Here is a 25,796-nt window from a genome sequence, read left to right as displayed (position 1 = left end):
GCGGCTCCTCGGGCCCCGCGCACCCCCCGCCGCCGCCCGCCCGCTGCGCCGATGCCGGGCGTTGGGGCGATCGGAGCGCGGTGCAGGCACCGGCCGCGCAGGAGCCCCAGGAAGAGCCCCAAGGCGGAGCCGGGCCAGGCCGGGGCCGCCATGGACGCGGCGATTTGGATCTACCAGTTCCGGCTGATCGTGCTGGGCGACTCGACCGTGGGCAAGTCCTGCCTCCTGCACCGCTTCACCGAGGGCCGCTTCCCGGGGCCGCTCCACTCCGACCCCACCGTGGGGGTGGACTTCTTCTCCCGGCTGGTGGAGATCGAGCCCGGCAAGAGGGTCAAGCTGCAGCTCTGGGACACGGCGGGGCAGGAGCGGTTCAGGTACAGGACCCGGGATCTTCCCCGTCCGCCCCCCTCCCGTCCGCCCCCACCAAACCTGCCGGCCCCCGGGCACACCCTGCCCCGCAGCCCCGGCCCCCGCCGCCCTCCCGGCACCGTACCCTCGTCGTCCGACACGTCTCCTGCCCCAGGGAGTTTGCCTTGCCCCCCGGCACATCTCACTCGGCACCCACCTGGCTGCTGTGCCCCAGAGAGTCCCCACCCCATTGCCATCCAGCCGCACCACCCCATTGCCTGCCGGTGCCCCCCAGCCCACCATCCCTCTCGTCCCACTGCCCACCAGTTCCCCCCCGGGAGCTTCTTCCTTCCCCAGCCTTTCCTTTCACACCCACCAGGGAACAGCTACCCTTCCCCTCCCAGCTCACACTAGGGGGTAACAAGTGGCCTTGTCGTGTTTCTCCTTCCCTCCCTAAAGTCTTGGACCTAAAATCTTGGACCTCCCTAAAATCTTTGCCCTAAAGTCTTGGACCTAGGGTAGCAATCCCTCCTCTGCATTTTTTTCCTTCTTTGCAGCAGGAGGCCCTTGCTTCACTCTGCATTTCTTACTTTGTCATCACCTCAGAACTCATCCTCCCCTGCAGTATTTCCCTCTGCCATAACTCTCCCTCCCATGCAATCTGGAGAGACCAGGCCACCTCCCTGCTCTTCCTCCTTCCAGCACAGCACCACTGCGAGCACCAGTGCAGCCTTGGCAGTGTGGAAGCCACCGGGCAGCCAGCTACAGCCTCTTATTAGTGTTTCATCTGCCTTCTGCACCTGCTCTGCACTGATGGCTGCCAGGAGCCTTCACTAATACCTCTGTCATTTATAGTGTAGCTAAACTAGCTCAAATGCAGCACTATTAAATCCTCTCCTTTCTCCTCACTGTCACAAACAGGTAGCGAAACTACCCTCTTTTCCCGCCCCAAAAGTCACAGTCATTCCCCAGCATACAAACTGGTACTGTCATTCACTCATTCTTGTGGCTCTGTAGTATCTGTAGTGCTTGCCACTTCCGGCAAGTTGTGTATGGATTGTAGTTTGGACTTGGGGTTCAGTAGGTATGAACTCAGGTGGGAGGCTAATGCATAGCCCATCTACGTGGTACCGGACCCACCCACTCGTTGTTACTGGGATGCTAGCAGTAGGGTTGAAATGGCTCTCTTCACTGGCCAGAATTGATTATTTTATGTTCCCTGTCTTCTGCTGCAACAGTTGTGCGGATTCTTGCACTCAGCTGACGAGGTGGGATTTCACTATCTTACCAGGGGACACCAACCATTTCTTTCAATAACAAGTATTACAGGGAAACAACAAAAAACTTTCCTGGGCTTGCATGAGTCACGACTTCATACGTATTTTTGCAGGCAGGCCTCTGAAGGGTTAGCAAAGAAATTAACAGTGATAATGGCAAGCTCTTAGCATTTTTGACCTTCCTTGTGCTTCCCAGCAAAGAACATAAAATACTCGTAAACAAGTGACTAAGAATGTATAATCTCTTTATTTTGAATTTGCTGACAAATAGCTGGGATGGCCAATGACAAGGCACTTGACTGAAAGGAATGCAAATACAGAGAGTTTTGCATACATTTAAAATCAAATGATAGCCATCCTTTAACCCGGGAATGCTCAGGGGATATACAGTGATGAGTCATGCATTCAGTTGCTTTTAAATTTACTATTAGTATACATCTGTGTTTTTTCTAATACCCAGAAGATACAAACTGAAGGAAGTAGTTTTAAACATTTGTGTTTGTTTTTCTGCTAAGAAGGAAGTAGTTTTAAACATTTGTGTTTGTTTTTCTGCTAAGAGTTTCTCCTCAGTTGGTGTATCAAATATCGTAGCGTTTATTGTATAGTCTGTTTTACACTTACTCAAGTAAATTATAACTATTTTACTAAGTTATACACCACAGGTTAAAATCTTGCATATTCTGTTCTCTGCTAATGGAGAAGACTACAGACAACAAGCAAAGATGGTCTTGGGGAAGAACTAATTATTCCAAGAAGTAATCTAATTTTGTGGAACGCCAAACAGTTTGCAGTTCTGATTCCCAATTCTGCTCTGGTTCACTTGCATTGGTACTTTAGAGGAGGTAAAACCTGGCTTTAAAGCTCTCTGGGGAGTTCCCTGTGTGCAGGGCAAACTACTGGCTGCATAATAACCCCCTTCTTTTAGTCCCAGGCATTAGGGACATTCCCAGGGGAAAAGTAAGGTGTGACACACCCCTATCACACTCTCTTGAAAGAGAGCACTTATTTTCTTGGAGAATTTGTTTTGGAAAAATTATTACATGTGTCTAGTTCATTGATGCTGCTGTATTTGAACTGGATTTCATGCATGGTCTTAGAAATCATCTTTAACATGCACTGTTTGCATTACTTCTCAAATAAAGTAATTCTTACCACTTCCACAAGAAGGGTGAGCAAGCTGCAAACACTGGTGCCAGAGAGTTTACTATTTTGAGCACAAGACAGGGCAGTTACTGACTATATCTACTTTGACCTCAGTAAGGCATCACTAAGCAGAATCTCCCATTGTGCTAGGTGCCATACAGACAACAACAACATAGCCAGAACTTTAACACTTTAGTAGAACAAGAACCTACAGGCTTGCTTAGTATAGACTCAGGTGCGTAATGCAGACTAAGGTAAATGAGGGGTACACCCTGTGTTTCCTTCTGTCTTGAGATTAGTTGTCATTTAGAGCAATCTGCTGCTTTGGCTGTGTTTCACATTGTCTACTTTGCTGTGATTTTTTTGTTTGTTTATTTAATTAACCTGTGTTTAAATCCAACAATATATTTAAATCATGAAACTTCCAAGGCTATAAAGTGCTTGGTAGTGGTGCTAAGACTGAGAGTTCATTTCAAGAATGCAGGGCAAAATATTGTGGGGATGCCTCAATTACATTAACCCACTTTTTAGTAGACTATGATATTAGATACATTCTGTTTCTAACAATGGCTTGAAAATAAAACACTGTCCTTATTCTTCTTTTTGAGTAAGCAATATGTATTTTCAAAATTAATACCATTACAATGTAGTCTTTAGTCATAGTATAAAAACAAGTCTTCAAAATTAGATAAAGCTTTTAGTGAAAGTTTGGTTCATCTGGTAAAGATCAGTAAGATCATAATGAGAAAGAAACACTGTGACTGATTTAAAGTCACCCTAAAGCCATAGTCTGATGTGATTAATTTATCTCCTAATTCATTTTCAGAAACAATTGTTCAGTGGCCATCATCTTACCAAGGCTTTTCTTGAGAGTATTAATTAGGGTCTTACATCTTTAACCTGGTATTTAGATTAAGCTAAGAGAATGACTTCTGTTCTAGACAGTATTTTCCCCTTCCATAATGCTAGTTTAGGCAGAATTAATTAGAAGAACCAACACATATTGTACATGGGAAGTCATAATTTCAAAAAGAATTTAGGATCTGATTTAACAAATATTCCAAATTAAAACTAAAGACCTTGAAGTTACCTTTTGGAAAAACATTCTAACGTATCATTATTGTACATCACAACGTATAACTTCCTGAGGAGCAGTCTCACCTCCAGCAATTTGAAATACAGAACCATCTGGAAGAACCTCACGGCATTCAATATCAAAGTGTCATGGTTCCCTTTTATTACTTAGTGCAGTCTTACCGTTTTAGCATGTTCTAACAGGGAAAAACTGATTTTCTCCAACCCTTTATCTGTATTTACCTTTCATTTATTACAAATGCCAAGCATTATATGAGCGAGCAAAAATATTATTCATACAAGTATTCTTGCTGAAAATAAAAACTTAGGATGGTCTGGAGAATTCTAGGACAGTCCATATTTAACAACAGCATAGATAAGGAGCTTTGTAATCTCTATTTTTTTTATATGGAGTGGGGGAGAAAATAAGAATTACCTTTTCAATAAAGCTTACATCAATTTTTGTAACTCTCAGGCAAAGATGGTATAATAGTTCACATATTTAGTGTGGACCGACTGGAGGCTGTAGCAGACCCATCATCAGTGGCTGGCGTGACACACATACTCCAGCCTGAACAAGGAGGAGCTGCACAGCCGCTTTGGCCTCCGGTCACCAAGGGGTTACAGTCACTCTGTTAAGTCGGAGGGCTGTTTCCTTTCATTTAGTGTAGCCATAGGAAGCAGGCAAACTCCCTCCTGAAATATCAGCTTGCACCTCAGGCAGACACATTGGTTTGGGCACTTCCATTAGCTATTGCTTTGAGAAGGATTCAGAGTCTTCTGTGAAACAGAAGCTGAGAGAGGAGGCAGCAAGGAAGTACTGGGCACAAAGGAATACAAGAAAAACAAAGTGGTTTAGGCAGAGAGATAAGACACATGAAAAAAGAGAGATGCAGGGATGGATTTAAGAGTTCAGCCGCCCTTTCACGCAAAGTCATGGGCAGATTTGTCAGATTCTAAATCTGAACGACGTTCTCCTTCCCACTTCCAACCAGCGCCTCCTCTGAACAGTTTCCTGGAAGAAGATGGCAGGCTTCATTGCTGTCTCCCTAATTTGAGAAGGAGGGCTGCTCTTTGGCCATTACTTTTTCACCCTAATCCCACCCTGTCCCTAACTTAAGGCTTTCCCCCTACTGAAGGAAGTACTCCTCTCTCCCTCCTTCCCCACAGAAAATTAGTCATGGTGCTGCAACTAACACATTCCCTTCCATAGTGCTAGTTTAATGACATGAATTAGCTGAACCAAAGCTTACTCTATATGAGAAGCCATCATTTCAACAAGAATTTAGGATCTGCATGGGAATAATTTGAGAAATGGAAATTTGAACATCCTTTATGAATAAGTAGGACTACATCAAACCTGACCTGTCACCAGTTCCTCATCCTGACTTCAAAAACTCACAGGACCTTGGGTTTTTTTCCTTCTGTTCAAAAAGTGACAACAATAAGGGAGTTAAAAACTTCATTTTGCTTTTAGAGTCTCATCTTGCAGCACTTACCAAAGTGTGTCTAGTCATGTAAGTGGATTCCCTGTTTGTGAAAGAACACAAGAAAGTCCAGTCTGGTCTTGTCTATGGTCCATACTTGGATATCTTGTCTCTGATAGAGTCTTTGAATTCTCCTGAGTACTCTGACATCCTGTACTTTCAACTTGAGGGACTTCTGGAGACTGATGCAGTTTGTCTATTTACTAAACCTCACTCAGTCTCTTGTTCAGTACTTGTTCAGTCTTCCATGGAATACAGATAAACTCTTTGCATTCATAACATCTTTCCCAAGGAGGTCTACAGGTCTACCAGCTGTTGCATGAAGAGCCTTTTACTGTCAGCCCTCCTTATCCTTTGTTGGCTACCATGCACTCTCATCATCAAGCTTTTCAGTGAGGACACATGCAGTACATTGACATGGCCTGTAAAGTCTATAAAGCTGTATGTCTTCTGAGCAAACCCCTCGAGTGGCCTCTGTACCATGGGCTCTGTGAACACTGACCTGTGCCTTGTGAAGTAGTGCACGAGGAATCTGTGTGAAAGATAGGTGCCTCCACTGTGCTGAAAGAAAGTTCCTCTGCATTTTGTGAGGAGCTTGAACCCATCTGAGAGTGCTGGCGTGCTCTTGGAAGCCCTCCCAAGCAGAACCCTTCTGGGCACTCACCTGGAGCGATGGTTTGTTTTCAGCTCAGATCTGAGCTAAGAGGGAAGGCAGGGCTGTCCCTGCTGAGCGGCTCACCGCCTGCGCAGAGGCAAAGCGCTTGCGTCCCCAGGGAACTTATGCAGGCACCATGGTTAGATACGCTGCTGAGTGGAGCACAACTTCAGATGTCCGTCTTATAGTTCTGCCTAACCCTTGTTGAAGGCACTTAAAAGTCCTATAATCTTTAGCGATAATATTAATGAGGCAAAAGTTGCCCTTGCACTTAGTTTTATAGAGAAAAAAACAAACCAAAACAAAAGCAGGGAGACATACCAGACCATCTAAGTCAATGCGCTTTCATTCTTTCTAGGTGTGATACAGGGCATAAGTGGGCAGAAGTATATCCACTTCACACAGTTCATTTTCCAAATAACTCTAAGCTGTCTACTAAAAATATATGTCTAATAATTAATCTACTCTGATTGTCATATTTAAGTCAAATATTTTGCATCTGTAAGATGTTTCAGATGCTGTTGAACAACCTACCACATTCACGTGCCCAGACGTTTTTCCCAGTTGATGGCCTAAACTTTCTGCTTCAAAATTTTGTCTTATTTGTCAGGAATACTTTCTTTTAAAATATAACTGCAAATAATAACTCACCTTAGTAGTAAAACTATTCAAGTACTTGTAGACCATATTTTAACAAACATCATCCTTTTCTCAGATGTTAGACAATCACATAACATTATATCATATGTATCATATGTATCTTTAAAACCTTTGGTGGTACTTTTTTCTTTTGTTACTGTTTTCTAAAGCCTCTCTAGTATATCCACCTTTTTTTGATGAGAAAACTCATTTTAAATTATACATACCAAAAATATAGAAAAAACAACTGCTGTCTCTCCCATATATTCACCCAGTTTTTGTGATGTCCAGCCCAAAGTTACAGATGCTTTTTAATCATCTCCGTTACAAGCAATACATACACATAATTCAATATAATGGCTTAGATCATCAGGTAGTGTAAATTAGCATATCTCTACAGAAGTGAGTTACAACAGATGAGGGTACTGACTGCTGTGTATAAGCACCCAGTAACACATGGAGGACAGTTTTTCAGTACTCCAGTTCATAGATACATGATATAATGTCGTTCTATATAGAAATGCTTGGTAAATGATGCACTGCATTTTCAATACTAACCTACTTTCTTCCCTGGCTAATGCATTTCTTTGGCATAACTGTTTTCAAGATTTTTTTTTTTAAATGAAAATAGGTTGTATTAGCTTCCACTTCTCCAAATCTAATCCCATTTTTGTCACCCACTTCCACTCTTTCTAGAGCCACCTGTATTATTTTAATGTACTCATTTGTGTTTGCAACTGCTCTACACCAAAAAAATACTTAAGAAAACCTGAAACAGATCTTTATGGCACCTTTATTTAATACTCCACGAAATGTGGCACCCCTCATTTATGGTCTTAAATAATTTTGCAAAACCATGTGTCATTTTTCATATCCAGGCTATTTGAATTAATCTGAGGGTAAGATCCTATTGTCTTCATATTCAAACTGTTCAGAGAGACGCTTCATGGACTCTATTGCTGGGAACGTAGAAAAGATCTTTCTAAACATTAGGACAAACAATGCCTCGCTGTTATCTAACTAAAACCATTTCAAATGCCGTTTGCTGTGGCTAAATGAATTTAGATATGCCAAGAAACCTGAGCGTTATCTAGCTGTGCGCTTGCCTATCTGTAATATGATTACTGCTGCTAATTATATCTCTATGTTTGAATTGTTATAAAACACTATATGAAATGCGATGAACTGAAAATCAGAGGGAGCTACTGTTATGGGAAGATATGTTACTGTGTACAGTTCATCCTGATTCCAAAAGTTTTGAGGCTGCATCCTCTTCATAATCCTATGATAAAATGGAATTAATTCTTGGCTAAATTATAATTTGAAATAATGATTGTTTACTAATAGAGAGTGTGCATCTCATTTCAGTTGGAGAATACTTATATATAACTAGCTATATATTTATGCTAGTAATGAGTGCTTGCGTCCACTCCTTGGTAGGCTGTTGCTTCCTTTAAAATGTCTCTTCTCACCTTCTCCATCCTCCCCTATTGCTCATGATTAGAGACTTAACAATCATTTTTTAGTCCCTGTATCTTTCTCTCTCTCTACATTCTAACAAACATTTTTTTCTTCTTCTAGAACATATTCAAAATCTTTTCAACCAGAGGAAGGGTTTCCTTTTTCCAAAATTCCTTCCAGTGAATGCTCTGGAACATAGAGGGCTCAAAATTAGAAAATATCTGTTGCCAGTCCTGGAAGTCTCATGCCAAAAAAAAGTAAATGCAATTATAAAGAGCTTTTGAACCTCTGTGTGAGAGAGGTGCTGGAGGTAGAAGCGTTCCTTGCCAATGCTGTAACAAGTGTGTTTGCCCAGCTCAGTTACTTTTGGACAGTTTTGTTTAGGGAGGTTCCTTTCTTAGTCTGTTACCTGTTGACTTCTGCAAGCACAAAGAATTATGATTATCTGTACAAACTTTTCTATCAAATAATTTTTCTGCAAGGAATTGTTGCGTTAAGAGTTACAGTTGTGTAGGAGTCTGAGGAGTGGCTGAGGGGGGGGGAACCCTCCCGTGGAGTCACGAGGTTCAGACAGGACCCCCTTGCTTTCTAAACTCCTTCTCAGAGAGGAGTCTAGGTGCGGCTAAGTCCAGTCCTAGTCTCAGACTTGGTCAACGGTTATTTTCTAAGGACTGTATATGCAGCCATTCATCAGAGTAAAGGCGACAGCGTTAATTTAAACATGCTGCACCCCCAGTCTAGTCATGTTGCATGAACTATCATGGCCACATTAATAAAGAGTGCAGTTTATTAGAGCAACAGATACACAGATTCTTTGGATTACCGGTGATAAATTTACTGTCTGCAAAGCACGTGCAAATACCAAGAGTATGAGTGACACTGCCGGCTATAAATGCGTTAAAGATGATAAAGCAACTCTAGAGAGATTTCTAAGTTTCCCGGGGAGGCACTTGGAATAACCAAGTGTTCGACTCTTACCCAAAGGCATCCTGATGGGGGGGAAGAGAGGCTCAGCCCGTCGACTGATCCCAGAGGTCAGAGTGGTACGCGATGGTGTCTTCCCTAACATTCTCTTTCTCTTAAGCCATTTTATACTATCTTTCACCTTTTGGGTGGAGCTTGAGTGACTCTAGTCATACATCTTTGTTTAGGATTGGTGTAAAGTTTTCTCGCTTCGCTTTTAAAGGTATAGGCTAGGAAAAATTCAAAGCGCAAGCTCAGTGAGGGGTGGTCGCACCTTGGAGGCGGGTAGCTTTTGGGGTGGAGGTGTGTTTCGGTATTATAATGATGTTATAATGAGCAAAGTTCATCAAAGGACAGCATTTTGTCAGAAACATGACAGGCTGTTGGCCCAGGATAGCAAATGTGCAGCTTACTGGTCACACACAATACCTTTGAGTTCCCATTTAATTGCAGAGCCTGGCCGCGGCGTCTCCACACCACTCCACGCTCCGAACAGTACCTTCTTAGAGTCAGTACACCAAGCTCCCCTGGCGTCACCGACGTCTAAGGTTGCAGGCCTAGGGAATTTCCATGGAATGGCCTTGCATGTCAGCCACATTCCACCCGGGAATCTTCTTCAATGCTGTACCTTACCTAAAAGTGTGAATATAAGTTTAATTTCTAAGTCACCTCCAGCTATTATCCCACAGGAATACAAAAGGATACACTTGTACATTGGCAAGGTCAGGCTCTAGGTTTCTCGACATATTTCAGTCTGAAATAATTGATTAGAACAAAGCGAAGTGCATCTTTGTATAAAACTGAAGGACTCAGACTTTAACACCAACAAGTAGTTGACAAATAATTACATATATTTAATTCTGTGAACATGTGCCACAGTTTGCTAATAAAGAGTACTTTGCAGAATATTTCAGCATTCAAAATTCACACTAGAGATGTTGGCTTCAAGAATGTTTAAAAAGTGACTTTTGAATGTAAGAAAAAATGAAAAAGCAACATTTTTATATGTAGAAGGTAAACTAATAAATTCCAATTGGTTTTAAAAAAGGAAAGATATTTCATAAAACTTATAGTAGATAAAAACACATTTCCACATGGAAAAGTGTTGTGGTTTAACTCCAGCCGGCAACTAAGTACCACACAGCCGCTCGCTCACTCCCCCCTGGTGGGATGGGGGAGAGAACTGGAAGAGTAAAAGTGAGAAAACTTGTGGTTTGAGATAAAGACAGTTTAATAGGGAAAGCAAAAGCCACGCACACAAGCAAAGCAAAACAAGGAACTCATTCACTCCTTCCCATGGGCAGGCAGGTGTTCAGCCATCTCCAGGAAAGCAGGGCTCCATTACGCCTAACGGTGACTTGGGAAGACAAACGCCATCACTCCGAATGTCCCCCCTTCCTTCTTCTTCCCCAGCTTTATATACTGAGCATGATGCCATATGGTATGGAATATCCCTGTGGTCAGTTGGGGTCAGCCGTCCCAGCTGTGTCCCCTCCCAACTTCTTGTGCACCTGGCAGAATGTGGGAAGCTGAAAAGCCCTTGATTTAGTATAAGAACTACTTAACAACAACTAAAACATCTCTGTATTATCAACCCTGTTTCAGCACAAATCCAAATCATAGTCCCATACTAGCTACTATGAAGAAAACCAACTTTATCTCAGCTGAAACCAGGACAAAAAGTAATCTATTTACTAATAAAGTGAAAATGTATTTTAATTTTCCTTTTTCTTTTTTTTCCTTCACAGATCAATAACACGCTCTTATTATCGCAATTCTGTGGGTGGCTTACTAGTGTTCGACATCACAAATCGACGATCTTTTGAACATGTGAAAGACTGGCTAGAAGAAGCAAAAATGCATGTGCAGCCCTTTCAGATTGTGTTCCTGTTAGTAGGACATAAATGTGACTTAGTGTCACAACGCGAGGTTACAAGAGAAGAAGCTGAAAAACTGTCATCTGACTGTGGTATGAAATATATAGAAACTTCAGCAAAAGATGCCACGAATGTTGAAGAGTCCTTTACAATTCTTACACGAGACATCTATGAACTTGTAAAAAAAGGAGAAATCTCAATACAAGATGGATGGGAAGGTGTCAAGAGCGGCTTTGTTCCAAATGTTGTACATTCGTCAGAAGAAGCTGTAAAGCCCAGAAGACAGTGCATCTGCTGAATTTGTAGCATGCCAAAGAGCACACCGGGTGTTCAGAAGATGATGCCAACCTAAATAACAGAATAATAATTTTGAAACAATATTAGATCATGACATAGCTGAATCATAGAACGGTAATTTGTTTTTGTATCCTTCTGTCTAGGTCATAACTTCATAAAACTTTAAGTGCTTTTTTTCTTTTCAGAGTACAGTAACTTTATGTGGTCTTCAGGAAAAGAAATTATATATTGCTAAAGGAAAAACTAATCCTATAGCAAGACACTGAGAAAGTGCAATAATCATCATGACAACATCCTCTCTTGGGCTTTGTATTTTGAATGCTGTTTAAAATCAAGGCTTGCTAGGTGAGGATCAGATGAGCTCATTACTTTTGTTCATCCTGCCTTAGTTTTGGACAAGAAAATATTATACCTTATACATTTTTCATGTGATTCTTTACTCAAGTGCAGGGTTGCTAATGACCATTAAAGTTTAGAATGCTGTAGAATTTCATAATAAAGATAACTCTAAAGAAAGCAAGCTGAAAGATTGCTCCAATAGCAAACACTTTTGATATGAATATGAATACAAGCCTTACTAAAGAAAAAGAATGTTTTAGAAAAGATGATTTATTTGTATATGAAAATGGGGAATAGAAGCAATGAAATTTATTATTAAATATTTTCTGAATTGCCAATGCAACTAAATGTAACATCACATATGATCCAGCTGTTATTTGACTTGTATGCAAAACAGATTTCCTAACCACTGGAGTTACATTTTGGAGGCCAGATCCTCAGCTGGGTAATTATCATAGCCACACTGATGCCTAGGGAATTAAGTTCATTTACACAAACAAATTCCGTATTAGCTTTAAAAAATAAATCTACTTCTAAGAAGAAGTAAAAATAAGTTTAAAAGTGCTGCAACCCATGGGGACCCAGGCCTTAAATTTGAATAGAGCAAGGACTGTTTTATTCTCAGCCAGAAGATGTTAAACTGTTGTCTAAAAAATTAAGGTTTTAAAACCAAAACTGTTAGGAATAGAGTGTTTGGAGAGGAGAGAATTTCTAAAATAATGCTTGGCTAACGAGAGCAAAGTTGGAGAACCCCTATTCTAAGAAAGCAACACATAATAGCTTTTAAGAACAATAATAATAGGAGAAATCTGTGATCATGTAGCATTTTACTGAGCTTGAGGTCATCTTCCTACTCCTCTGAATATAACACACACTAGCTTTATGCAAACTATGCCCTATATGTCTAGCATTTGAACACCATATAAGTCTACTTCTGATTTATGGTAGTAGTATAACAAACAAGATGACTTGATCTCCAGAGTTGATAAGCATCTACAGTTTATCTGGGCATACTCATACCCACCGAACATCAAGCCAGTATCTTCATATAAAGGTGTGTTACCGTGTTACAATTCTCCATTTTCAAGACCAGGCAACAAGTCTATCTAATCTAACTTTTTTCTTCAACAAACATAAAATTGGTTTTCCCTCAGGTTACCTTTAGGTCCTTTTACAATCCTTTTGTAAATATTCCATAGTATAGAGACAGGTTGTTTGGTTCCAGTTATTTTATTAATTTAGAGCCACTAAAATGATTGACTTCAAAGGGAACTGAAAGGTTAATTTTTTCAAGCCTGAGTCGCACTTGCACTGAGGCACAGTTACGCTGTCATGGAAGGATACAGAGGCCTTAATATAAACAGGAATCAGCCTTAATTCATTAGCAATTAAAACAGTTCGTTAATTCTAGTCTCAGCATGCCACAAAGTAGTTGCTGTGAGCCTGATTCTCTATTAAACTACATATATTAGTCATTTACACCAAATCAATTTTGATTTGAGGGCATTTTAGGACCTCTTTGTGTAAACGTAAGTGACTACAGATGCCAAAAGGTAGTGCAGAATCAGACTGTGTGCATTTGACACTGATTCCTCTATGACAGTAGGCCCACGTTGTGTATCTTAGAAGATCTTCTCTTAGTTGTTTAAGAGGACAGAATGGGCCAACAAATAAATCGGTGGCTGGGGAGTAAACAGACCCAAAGTCTACCACTGGTTCACTGTGTGTTTCTGAGCAAGGCATTTACATTTTCTGTGCCTCACCTTCTGTATCTCAAAAATAGAGATGATTGTTCTTCCTTGAATTCATAAAGACTGCTGAGACCTAATCTGACTGTATGATCTTCAGTCTGGACTTTTTTCTCTCTGTGCTACCTGTTGTAGAGTGTTTAGCACCATGGGATGTGGATACTGGTTTCTTCTGCCATACCAAAAAAAAAATTAAAAATATTAAAACAGCTTTATAAGTCCCAGGTATTGCTATTACTATGAATCTACATTTCATTACACATTTCATTACTTTCAGGTTAAAATCCTTTATCTTAAACTTTTCTTCCTGAATACTCTGGAGCCAATGAGCTTTTCATTCTGTATGAAAAAAATCGGTTGTGTTGGAGGGGAAGTGGGGAGTGGAGTGGAGGTATGCACAGAGAAATAAACAATCATCAGAACAGAGCCTTAATGATCTCTGCTGTCAATGTTGTACCTGTAGTGTCACATTTATTACACTGGGAATAGAGCTTTTAACCAGATTCAACTGTGTAAGGAACTGGTACCGTCAATGCAACTAGAAGAGAAGTTCACTGCATTTTAAAGTACTGTGCACATAGTTGTCTTTTTTGTAATTCCTAAAAATGTAGCTTAACATGTACATTCAGACATTGTCTATCTTGATGATATATTAAACCACTACTGTACCTTCTCACTACACACTTCCGGTTAATAGAAATGTCTGATAAATAGATGATTTGCTGAAATACATAATTTTGTTTTCAGATGCTTTGCAATACAGTATATAAGTAACAGCTCGAACAGGCTGTAGAACGGATTATAGTTCAGTGCATGTATATTCTTTTTTTCTCCCAAGGAAGGGCAAATATGACACTTACTATTAATACCAGAATGAAATTTCCAGAAATTACAGAAATTAGAGAAATCTCATTTAGCAGCCAAATTAATAAGTAGAAATTATTTATTAAGAAAACCCCACAACTTTTGCAAATTAAAGTTTGGTAAATCCCAGTTAGGAAAAGGAAAAGCTGTTGAAATATTTAACAGTTTGTACTTGGATTCATAGGCCTGGCAAATGAATCGATATAAAGAACTGTTTTGGACTCCTAAAATGTTTGAATTTTCATTGCTTTTATTTTAAGTTTGATAAAGAAGAATAAAAACCTTCCTCTACTCAGTTAAATATTTTACACATGAATTATTCAGATATTTTGGCTTGCTTATAATTGCATCTGTCCTGTGTAAGAAGCAGAACCTATCCGCACACCCTAGGAATCAACCAAGGAAAAAATGTTGAGGTAGCATATGTTCATACTATTAATTTATGCCTTCAGTATGGAATAGACTTACCAATCTAACTTCAATCTAGATGACTCAGTTCCTGGTGACTGTCCTGTGCTCATGGGAAATAATACAGGCTTGACTGATGACCCAAGTACACTGCCGTTGCTCTGCGCTGAGATCCCTTCTGCCACAGCCACACCGTTACTGGTACCCAAGCTGCCTAACTTAAAGGAAAGATAGGTGGATGCACCATGCTCACAGATATGTCAGTCTCAGTGTTTCAGCTCCCTTATAGAATACATGCTTCATTGCCCTCTTTTTACATAATTAACATCCAGGGAGAGCACTTTTCCCCCAGCTGTAGACCCCAGCACATGACATCAGCTCCTCCAAGTCTCCACCCTTGCCTTTCGCCCGGAGCTGGCACAGCAATCTCGGCAGCCTTTATTCAGCCTTGGAGAGAAAGCAGGAGGGCTGAGGGCTTATATTCTACATGCGCATGGAACCAGACCACAAACATGCCGGACTGTTTAAGAAATCATTAAATATCAAAACACAATTGTCAATAGCAAACATTTGCATTGCTCATTTCTCAGAGTCCAAAGACAATCTTTTAAATAAGTGAATGAAATTAAAAGAGGAATGTATAAAATATAAATTTCTCTAAAAAGCCTAATGGATAGGACTGCACAACAAAATAAACAGATTCTAAAAAAAAAAAGTCCAAGTAATGATCCTTTGCTGTAGTGGTAGCACCTACGATGCCTAGGTTTCTTAAGGATAATGATGGTATCACTGAATGTCTTTAAAACTAGAAGAATTCAACCAAAAATTCATCTGCCTTGTCCTCAGAGAAAAAAAACGACTATCTCATGAATGCATGTATACTTATTTCCCAGCTCATTTCTAGTAGTAATTTGTCTGGGTTTAGTGCTACATTGCATGCGGCTCCCCTCTGAAAACCGACTACCTACATATGCTGTCATTTTACTCAGCAATATTTCCTCCTCTGCAAAGCGAATACAGCTGTGGAAAAGCTGAATTTTACTTTTGAGTATAGCAGAATTCTTTATCGCATTTCAATGAATGTGCAAATCTGATGAAAGTAATGTGATTGAAGACATGCCAGTTGAGCGTAATATATAGGCTATGAAGTTGTACAGGTTCCTGAGGACAATTTGCCTTGCATAATACTTAATTAGTGGGAGTGTAGCATACGTGTGAAGAAAACTAAGTTGTTTCTGCGAACCCAAAAATATTTTGCTAAGCAGCACTTTTGACATGGACGAGCTGGCTCTATAGGCACAGGACTCCACAGAGCAACCATTTTTCTTCATGGAGTTGCTGCTCCCACAAGCAACCAGTGGAACAGCAAATACATGGCTAAAATGCTTCCAGGAAAAGAACTTGATAGCACAAATCCCCCAAAATATAATATACACACTGTGGGCTTTTTACCTCTGGTAAAAAGCCAAACAGTTGCTTGGCAGCCAACACTGCCACAGCACTTGCATGGCATCTCTTCCTGCGACTGCCCGTCGCCCACAGAGGCCAGACAGGAATGGGGAGTAGCAGGCTCTTTATGTGGGCGTAGGTAAATTTTCATTTAAACTCAAACTGAGGAATCCAAAATCCCAATCCCGAGCTGCTAGAATGGGTCACTGTCTTATAAAGTATTTCGTTCACTCATTTCTCAGAGAAAGCCACATTTTAGGCTAGGCCTGAGCTACTTGGGGATGGACGCTCAGTGTGTAATCTGCTGAGACTACTGCTCCGTGGGAGCAGTGCTGTAAACCAGCTGACACCAACCTTCGGCAGCCTCACAGGCTACAAGGGCAGCTCAAACTAAGAATAACCCTGATTACCTTCACAAGCTGCTAAAGGCCCACCTTGCAGCCAAAGACCTTCTACAGAAACTTAAGAGTAGAAGTAACAAAAAGAAATTCTATGCATTGTAAATAAAATCAATGCTTAGGCAAACAAGCTGAAGTTTCAGCTATAGTTCAATGACTGTGATTCCTCATTGCTCTGGCTTCAAATCTGCTGGTGTGCAAGCTGATTTTTCCTGCTCCATGAAAATTGTGGAGAGACAGACTGAGCCTCCTGTAGCAATAAACTCAGTCACCAGGGAAATGAATGCACAAGATAAGGGTGGAAAGGAAGACACAGATCATTTCTTCCATCCCTGCACAGCCCCAGGGGAGCAGTGAGACTAACCACTGCCAGAGCCCTTAAGACCCTACAGAAATTCCCATCACTGTTACAGCACTTACAGGATGAAGGAAAGCACCAAAGACCTGGAGTCAGCACAGAGACGCAGACTATTGACTCCCCAACTCCAGCAGCTCCCTAAGGACTGGTCAATTCTGTGGGACAGCCGCCTGAGAGGACCGGTTGGGTGTAACTATGCCGGCACTACATCTATGTTGCAGGCTTCTTCACCTTTCACCTTCCCCCCTGCATGGTTTTTCTGCAGGAAGGGACTGCTAGAAGCCGTATTTGGCACCAAGGTCTGACAGTGAGCAGGGCAATAGTTTAAAATGTTAGTGGTAGTTGCTAAGTATTAAGGTACTAACACTGAGGGGAGGAATTGTGGAAAATATTTCATAATCTTAGTAATAAAAACCTTGCAGGGCTGGCACTGCTCTGCAGCACTTTTGAGAATTGTCCGTTTTGGTTAAGTTTTCAATGCCAAGCAAATCTTTAGCTATTTAGTCATAATTTATATTAATTTGCTATTTTAAAATAATTACTGCTTATTATTCAGGGGGAAAAGCCTCCTCTGTGCAGATCATTTTTCTCATTTCCCTGACATACAGCCGGTGTTATATGCACTAAAAGAGCAAGCTATGCCAGGACATAAGTCTAGAAGACGTAAGTCTGAATTCCGGTCAGTCAGACCACTTAAATTCACAGTAACACTGTTCATTTTATTGGGATTTTTCTCTGCCCAGTTCTCTGTGGAAAACAGAGTCTGATTCTCAGAGGAACTTTTAAACCAAAAGAGAGACAAAGCTTACTGAACACTGAAAAAGAGCTGCATATGTGAACAAGTGTCAGAAAAGCAAACATGAAATGGTAATTTTTCGTGTTGTATCCTCTTTCACTCTACCATGCTTCGCAGACCAACTGTAACTCCCTGAGCACACAGAGTGAATGGAACAGTAAATTTCTAGCTGTTCAAAAAAGGCTAGGAGAGGAAAAATTAGATCAGATGTAATTCCCTGCAGTGGTTCTCTGCAACTCTGTGCCTGGGCATGGAACAATGGCCACATTTTGCCTAACGCACGCCACATGCTTCTCCATGTCCCGGGCGGAATTCGGCCTCAGCAAAAACCCTCCTGCAGGTTCTGCCTGCAAGCAGTTGCTCTGCACCACCCCATGTCATTCTCAGTGTAACTCAGGGCAAAAAGTGCAAAGTTTTCCAGCAAGGAAACTGCGAGGGAATAGCACTGTTGTCTAAAAATACATCAGAGAAGAATAAACATCAGGGAGAGAGAAGTTATTTAAGCTAAAGGACAATGTTGGCTTAAGAACAAACAGGTCATCCTGAGATGCACAGGATAGGCGGTTCTGGCGATGCTAAGATACCAAAATCTTAAACAACTTTAAGTGAAAGCAACAGTAATCTTTACTGCCATACACAGGCAATTTCTCCAGAATGCTATTGTTATTAACTGAAAGGGTAACGTGAAGCTCAGATAGTAAACACCAGAAGTGTTTGGTTTCTTGTTGAAATAGAAACAAACATAGAAGAAATTGTTTCATGTGAAAAGTTTGGTCACTGACGGTGCTTCTTTTTTCAGCTACAGGTCGGTGTCCGTGTGTCCTTGCTCTTTTAAAAGGATTGTCTTCAGAGGCTCTCATGGCACCAGTTTGTGCATAGGGTCATCATGACTACCCACAGCAGTGATAAACGAGGCTTTCCCTCCAAAGGAAAAAACATAAGTTTTAGTAACCTTACTGAATATATCTAGTTTGCTTGGAGAGGAGTCTAAAACTGACTAATCAACCATCAATACTTTTTTCCATCATGGACTAAGTGAAGATCAGAAGAAACTATGCCTTACCTGTACCATGTGTTTCAGAGCATTAGAAGAGAACATAGCAGTACATATTTCTCTCTGAGGCAACTCATTCAAAGCCAACAGATTTGTGCCTGGAATCAATTCACTCCAAGACATTTAGGATATTATGCATGGTATTAATTTCACTGATCATCCAAATCTTAATGAGCTGTTGCTTGCAAATCACTTTGAACCCATGGACAGCTCTGGGATTAAGCGTCATTCACTCTGTCTTTTATAATCCATGCAAAGGATATAGAACTGTAGGCCAATGTAATACCACATACTAATCAATAATTAATAACTTCATTACCATCAGAATTTAGTAATAATCCATTTGCAATAGAATTAAAGCAAATAAAACAAGATTATGTAACACTGTGTACTTTCAAAGCACCCTGAAGTGGTACTAAAATACTGCAAAACCTTGAGGCTCATAGATGTCTTTACTTCCCAGAAAATTAATGCACAGATCTTTGGAAATAAATTACAGTCGTTATGTAAGCCATGCAAAATGAGATGCACGTTATTTTTAATATCAGTAAAAAGTACCACTGTTTCCTTGTCTCACTGCTTCTCAGTTGTTCAAGTTCTCTTTATTCCTTGGCTAGCGCTACTTAACTACTGCACAAGAGCATAGCTGGGCAGGATGCAAGAACTCTTAGTACTTTCATTGCTGACCCTTCCAGGCCAGCCCCAAAAATGTTACAGCATTGGCTACTGGGTACCTAAGGATACTTAGAACAGACAAGAGCATGGAAGGTACTCAGATACTGCCGCGTCCTGTGTACTCTTACATTTTTGTGGCAACATTTGGTAGGTTTGCATGAAAAGTGCAAATATAGAGAAAGCCATCATTTCAAAACATAGCATTTTAAAACACAGCCCAACTTCATTTAGCTTAAATGCTGGCTAAGCAAAATTTGAAATTATAACATTCTAATGATTTGTGTTGTGATTTTGTACTCTAAGCTTTGCATCAAAGGGAACTGAGATGAAGTTCTCTATAGTTAATTTATTTTCTGGCTGAATGACGTCTACATTATTTCTCAAAAGCAGTTTAAAAACATCACTGAATTGGGGCATTAATAGCAAGCATATATTAAAAAAATTAATAGATGCAATAGAAATGGAAAAGAATAAAAGTTCTCAAATAATTGGAAATAATCACATTTTAAAAGGGTTTGGGGAAAAGAGGATAAATCAGTTCATGGAGCAGTGGCTCCCAGAAATGACTGCCTCCATATCACAGTCTATAGAATATTTGCCTGTATCTCAGCTTCTCTGGTACTTACATACCTGTAACGTAATATGCAGACAGTGGAGCGGAGTGGCTGATGCACAAATACACAATGCGCACATTTTACTGACCCTGCTCGAGGCCACGTAACTTCAGAACTGTTGTAGGATATATATGCAATGGACAGTATGTAATACAATTTGATCTATACTGCATAATTATATACACTGTACATACACCTATCTAACTGTATGCATTATATGTGCAATGAATACTGTATACTTAAATATTTATAGTATAGAATGCACAATACCAAATAACAGCAAAGAAAAAAATTATAGACTAATTGAAGCATTCAGAAGCTGGAAACTTGTCAAAATAGGAAATTATTCAGTACCTCCTTTTTACTTCTCAGTTAAGAGAAGGCCTTAATATGGCTACCTTAATTTATTAAGTTAATAAGGCTGCAGGCCATATTTAGTCAGCATTATCAAAACTTCCATAGTGTACAGATTGGTTGAATATTTTATTACACCTTTTCTAATACTTCAGAGTCCCAATGCTCTATAATATGAATTCGTCTTCAAATTGGGTCCCTCACCCTACGCCCCAGGAAAGACAAAGGGAGTGCTGTCGTCCCCAGCGGTGGGTGGTGTGGCCGTCCACGCAGGGGACATGCAGCAGGCCAGGCTGAACAGATGGCATCACCTCTCAGGTTTCCTAACCTGTAAGAAAAGCTCACTGAAATTTTCTTCAAGACACATTTTAGATGAAGGCTAAACGTTTTAATAGAAAAGTAAAATTCTGCTTTCTATAAAGAAAACCTGAAAGTTTCCAAATCCCTCCTAAAAGGTACCTAAACCCAAACATTTCTTACTAAATAGAAAACTTGTGAAAACGGTTTGGCAGGAAGCATGACTGCTTAGCCAGAGATTTGGGCGTAGGGAAGTGACCTGGCTTTGCAAAATATGGGTTTGTGCCGGTACCCGTGCGGTGCTTTCTGCCGTAGGCACTCCGCTGCCAGCGTCACCCGTGGCCTCAGAGGGATGGGGATGGTGAGCTGGTGTGGAGGCCCACACTCGCCAACCTCCGCCAAGTAAGAAATAGATTTATTTCTCTGCTTATAAACCACGTTATTCAGCCACGTTGAATTTTCTCCTCTGTTTATGTGGCTCAACTTCATGGGGGTTTGCCAGGGAGAAGGTGCAGGGGATTAGGAAGGACAGGGAGGGGATTTAGGCGGGGGGTGTCTCTGAGGCGGGGATGGCCGTGGGGCCGCGAGGGAGAGGAGCTGCGCACAGCCGCCGCCCGCTGGCTTCCCGGGAGCTGCCCGGCGGCCGCCCACGCCGAAACAGTTTCCTGCCAGGGCCGGTCCCCGCGGGGCCGTGAAGGCAAAGGCCTCCCCACGGCGGCGGGGCCGGGCCGCGGCGTGGGCAAGCTCGGCAGCGAGCGGGAGCGCGGGGCGGGACGGCAGGCCGGGACGGCGGCGGGCCGCCAGGGGGCGCTGCAGGCGGAGCCCGCAGCCCGAGCGCCCGCGCTTGGCGGCGGGGCCGGCTCCTCAGAGCCGCATCATGTGGGCCGGCCCCTTCCATGGAGCCGGGGCTGCTGCCGAGCGCCTCCTGGGCGGACGCCGCCATGAGGCTCTGAGGGGCGGCTGCGTGCGGAGGACCCAGCCGGTCGCGCTGCGGAGCGCCCCGAGCCTGGCGCCGGCCTCGCCCCCGGGCAGGGGAGCCCAGCGCTGCTGCCGCTGCTACTGCTGCCGCCGCGGGTCCGTCCGGGCGAGCGGGCGGCCCGGGGCCATGTAAAGCGGCAGCGGCCGGGGGGAGCCGAGCCGAGCTCGGGGAGAGGAGCTGCTGCCGCCGCCGGCTGGGGGGGCCCCGCGGGGGGGATCATGGCGACGTCTAATCTCTTAAAGGTGAGAGCGGGGCCTGGCCGGGCCCTTCGTGAGGAGAGAGGCGGCGGGGGCCGGGCGGCCGGGGCTGCCCCGCCGCTGGCCGGGCCCTGCGGGTGGTTGGGGCGGCCGGGCCGGGCCGGGCTGGGCGGCCGGCGGGGGCAGGCCACGGGTGCCGCTCCCCGAAGTTGCCGTTCCTCCGGCGCGGGGGGGCCCGGCGGCCCTCCCTCAGGTGAACGGCCTTGGCGCCGCGCCCGCGCTCGGTGTGGGACCGCTGGCCTCGGCTCGGCCCGGCCCGTGGCCTCTTGGCTGGCAGCACCCCCCTCCCCCCCGGCTCTCCCTTCCCAAACACGCGTCGTTGGGAAACAGCGTTGCGTCGTGCTGTTAGACAGGGCATGGTGTCGTCCCTTTGTTTATTTAAGAAGACCTAGATGCACGAAAAATGAGTTTTAAGTTAAACAAAGATTTGAAAAATGTATTCGCGGTGGGCAGGTGTCGTTATTTGGGTTGCCACTGTATTCCAGCTTTTTTGTTAACTGCAGTCCTGGAGGCCTTTCACTTATGTTAAGCAGCTTTGCTTTTGTAGTCGGATGTTTTCAAGCACTTTCCCGGTGCTTGATGACAGATGTCAGTCACCCCAAGCTGCTGCAGATTTGAACAGAAGTTTTCAGTGTGACAGTCCAGTATTTGAGCTCAGGACTGCCTGTCCTGTTATTTGTGGCATGTGTGCGGAGAAGACTGTATGTGGCCTTTGAGGCCATGCCAGCACATAGAAGACGGGCCTACTTCAAACAACTGTTACTAATGTCTCTAGTAAGTGTTTCTAGAACATCAGTGTAGTTAGGGTGAAAGGCCAAGGCCTTCTGCTTAACTTTGTCAGTTAGCAATTTAAAATATATATAAATATAGGAGTATACATGTGTTCAGCACTATGTATTATAGTTAAACATGGTTCTGAAGAAGTGCTGCTTACATTTTAGCAATCTGACGTATTTTGCATGTATAGATTTGGCCTGAAACTGCTGGTTGTATTACTCTGAGGCACTCAGTGTGAAGAAATTAGAAATAATTGATAGACTTGTTCCTTTCTGGTAGCCAAAAAAAGGTTTTAGTATTAAAAAGATAAATCTTTTTTTTTTTTTCAAATCTTTCTTGAAATTGAAATGTAATTGAAATTAATTTTAATTCATTTATCTGTATTTTTTATGCCTAAGTGGGTAGTTAGATTTTTAAGCAGGTAAGACTTAAATAAAGATCTAAAATTGAAGAATCCAAGAACACTGGTTAAAAAAAAAATAATGTCCTATAAGAACAAATGTGCTTTTTGTGGAAGAGCGTGGTTTTAGAGCAGGGCTCAGACAGTTTATCTACTTGTTAATGTTTTAGTCCATCTCTTTGCTGTATGTTTAAGGATCTTTGGAAAGACTGATGCATGCTCTGACGAGACATGTGGTTGTGTAGCCTGTAGTAGATAGAAGAAACATAGGCCTATGAGATTTGTCAGCATTCCACTTCAGCTGTTTTGAAAGAATAATAGGTGTACAGTAAGTGAAAATAGAGTGAAAGGCCTTGATTCTGCTTGCTGAACTGAAGCCTTTGTGTTGGCTAGTGATGTTTTTGCAACTGGCCTTTGAATCATTAATATTTTATATTGACAACAAGATATGTATGCACAGTGTGTTTTAGGAAAAATGCTACAGAGATACCTATTCTAAAATAGGCCTTTCTGGTGACTTAGAGTGTTTTTAAGCACTCTAACTTACTGATTAGTGAGTTTTCTAAAGACAAGTATGAAGTATGAGTCCTGCATTACAAAAGGAAAGATTATTCAGTGATTTCACTTTGTTTATAATGACACAATACACCAATGCAAGAATTGGAACTAGATAAGGTCTTTTGTTCCTCAGTTCTGCTCATCAGAGTGCTCTCAGAGAAGCAAACTCTTGATTCCAGGTTGGTGCTGACTGGCAGTGCCTCGTGCTGTTGGAGTCTGTGAAACGTACTTCTGCTTTAATGTTTAGAGAAAAAAAAAAAGGCAATGTCTCAGCATAGTAAAAAGCCCTGGGTAGGAAAGGAGAGGTGTTAAAATCTGTAAGGTTTTTCCATATCTTTTCCAAGTAAGCCTGCATAAGCAAATCTAAGTTGGGTTTAGGCAGGTCTTGTTTTTGCTAGGATAAACAGGAACTAAGAGTTTTCTTTGGTTTTCCCCATCCTCATTCGACTTTCTACATAGTTGAGAAAATGAAGTGAAATATTCTTTTCTTATTCTAGTAACGGATACTAGCTGAATCCAAATCTTGACTGGCTGTCACAATTTTAAAGGGCATCGTTTAAACTCCACTAGTGCATAATTTTCCTAATTGTAAATTATTTTTTTAGTGAGAAGCATATTCTCAGAGAGCCTTCTTTAAATGCAAAATTAGAATGACAAATCGTATGTTGAATCCTGGTGAGATACAACACATTGTAGCATGATGAAAATATTGAAGTACTTACTAAGAGATAGCTGTTACGTGGTAAGCTGGTGCGTACCCTACCTGTAGCAGAACTGCTCTCCCATGTTGAGGTCGTGGCTTTCCTGTAGATGACTGAGCTATTACTAGGTGAGTCCCCTAGAGTTTTTTATCTCAATGTACATGTGACTGTCACTTTTGAAGTGGGGTGCTTTGTTTCAGGGGGTGTGTTGGACTTGCAACCTGTTCCCTTTCCAGTGACACGCTAGTCTAAACCAATTCACTCACATGACATGAAGATACACGAGTTTTTCTGCAGTTTCTGGAACAGAAAGCACCTCAGCTTATTGCAGCACAAAGAAAACCTGTAGCTGTATCCATGCTAGCAGATCTTGATACTTCTGTAGAGCTTTACTGGAGCTGCCAGCAAATGCAAGAGTTGGTCCGTGCAAGATGAATTGCAACTTGAGCCCGATGTTAGGAGGGAAGAAGCAAAGAAGGCAGCAGATTTTCTGTAGACTTAAGTGAAATGAGAACCATTATTTACCTTTGCATTGGTTTCAACTGTTTTTTTTTATCTCATGCCTCTGTCACTGACAACTGGAAACATATCTGAAATTTTTGAATTCTTCAACTTAAAGTACATATTTCCAGATCTGTATTTTAAGTTTGTCTCTTTCTTCCTGGCTATTTCCAATTAGGATATCCTTAAGAAGCTAGGGAATGTTGCACACTAGTTAGTTACCTATCAAAGTTTTCCTTGTGGCTGCTTTCCTGCTTTGTGTAGTAACTTCGCTAAAATAATTACACTGATTTTTTTAGAGCTGCTGGTAGCAGAGATTGATCATACAGTGAATTTTCATGCTTATTTCAGTCTAGGACCTCATGTTTCATACTTCATCCCTCTGTGAACAAGCCTTAATATATATAGTGTCTGATAATGGTGAAGTAGTAAAGATGAAGATGTTACTCATGTAGATAGGATGTACATACAATAAGATGTAGAGGATGTTGGTTTTTTTACAGTACTGTTTAGAGCATCTGTCAGAGATCAGGGCTGAATTTGTATGTGACCTGAAATATATAAAGTACACAGTAAAGAGAGCGGAATGTCCAGATAGACATTTCAAGGTTCAGAGGGACAGTAGCACGGAGGTCTTGTTACATTGCCCTGCCTTGTTATATTCCACATTTATTTAGGCTCTTGCACTATATTCTGTGCCTGCTCCTGCTGCGCTTTTCTTAAACTTGCTTACAGTTAAGGAGAGGAATTTTGTGTTATGTGATAATACCCAAATCAGGAAAACTGGCTAGTGGAACCATTCCACTTGCATCGTTGTACTAATTCTACATGACATCCACTAACAGAGTCTGGGAGATTTTTTACCTGCTCTCTTAAAAATATTGTGTTTAGGTGCTTATGTATAGAAGTGAAGAACAGGAAAAAGTAAGTTTGAAGAGTAAAGTTGTAGTATATATTTCACTATAGTGTGTGAAGTAGCATGTATTTCAAGTGAAGTTTAGTGTTAAAATGGGACTTTAAATCTCTGGACAAATTTAGTGAAGTGACT

At 41.8% G+C, this 25,796-nt stretch overlaps 2 protein-coding genes across 4 annotated transcripts in view; both read left to right on the top strand.

The window, feature by feature from the left end:
* Nucleotides 1–51: 51 nt before the first annotated feature.
* RAB39A (RAB39A, member RAS oncogene family) lies at nt 52–11,316 on the top strand. Its single transcript, XM_072855039.1, has 2 exons — nt 52–374; nt 10,796–11,316. Exons 1-2 carry the CDS (start codon nt 52–54, stop codon nt 11,220–11,222), a joined length of 750 nt encoding a protein of 249 aa, XP_072711140.1. The 3' UTR covers nt 11,223–11,316.
* A 10,122-nt stretch (nt 11,317–21,438) lies between these two features.
* CUL5 (cullin 5) overlaps nt 21,439–25,796 on the top strand; it is a 34,899-nt gene continuing 30,541 nt past the window's right edge. For 2 of the 3 annotated variants that reach the window (XR_012040479.1, XM_072850599.1), the window contains exon 1: nt 21,440–21,796. Coding sequence is in view for 2 of the 3 variants with exons in the window: in XM_072850599.1 (XP_072706700.1) it covers nt 21,773–21,796 (24 nt within the window). In the remaining variant the exon portion in view is untranslated. Of the gene's footprint in view, nt 21,797–25,796 lie in introns of all 3 variants that reach the window. The other variant, XM_072850600.1, reaches the window with a different exon arrangement.

This window comes from Ciconia boyciana, chromosome 1, assembly GCF_034638445.1.
Source record: "Ciconia boyciana chromosome 1, ASM3463844v1, whole genome shotgun sequence".
In the NCBI taxonomy this organism is placed as follows: domain Eukaryota; kingdom Metazoa; phylum Chordata; class Aves; order Ciconiiformes; family Ciconiidae; genus Ciconia; species Ciconia boyciana.
Note: the sequence above shows the minus strand (reverse complement) of the source record. Positions and strands in the feature narration are given on the sequence as shown.

What these genes read in the sequence shown, in the direction of transcription:
- RAB39A (XM_072855039.1), top strand. Translation starts at nt 52, where the DNA reads ATGCCGGGCGTTGGGGCGATCGGAGCGCGGTGCAGGCACCGGCCGCGC. An exon ending in GCGGGGCAGGAGCGGTTCAG is followed by an intron (nt 375 to 10,795) that starts GTACAGGACCCG and finishes TTTCCTTCACAG; the next exon opens with ATCAATAACACGCTCTTATT.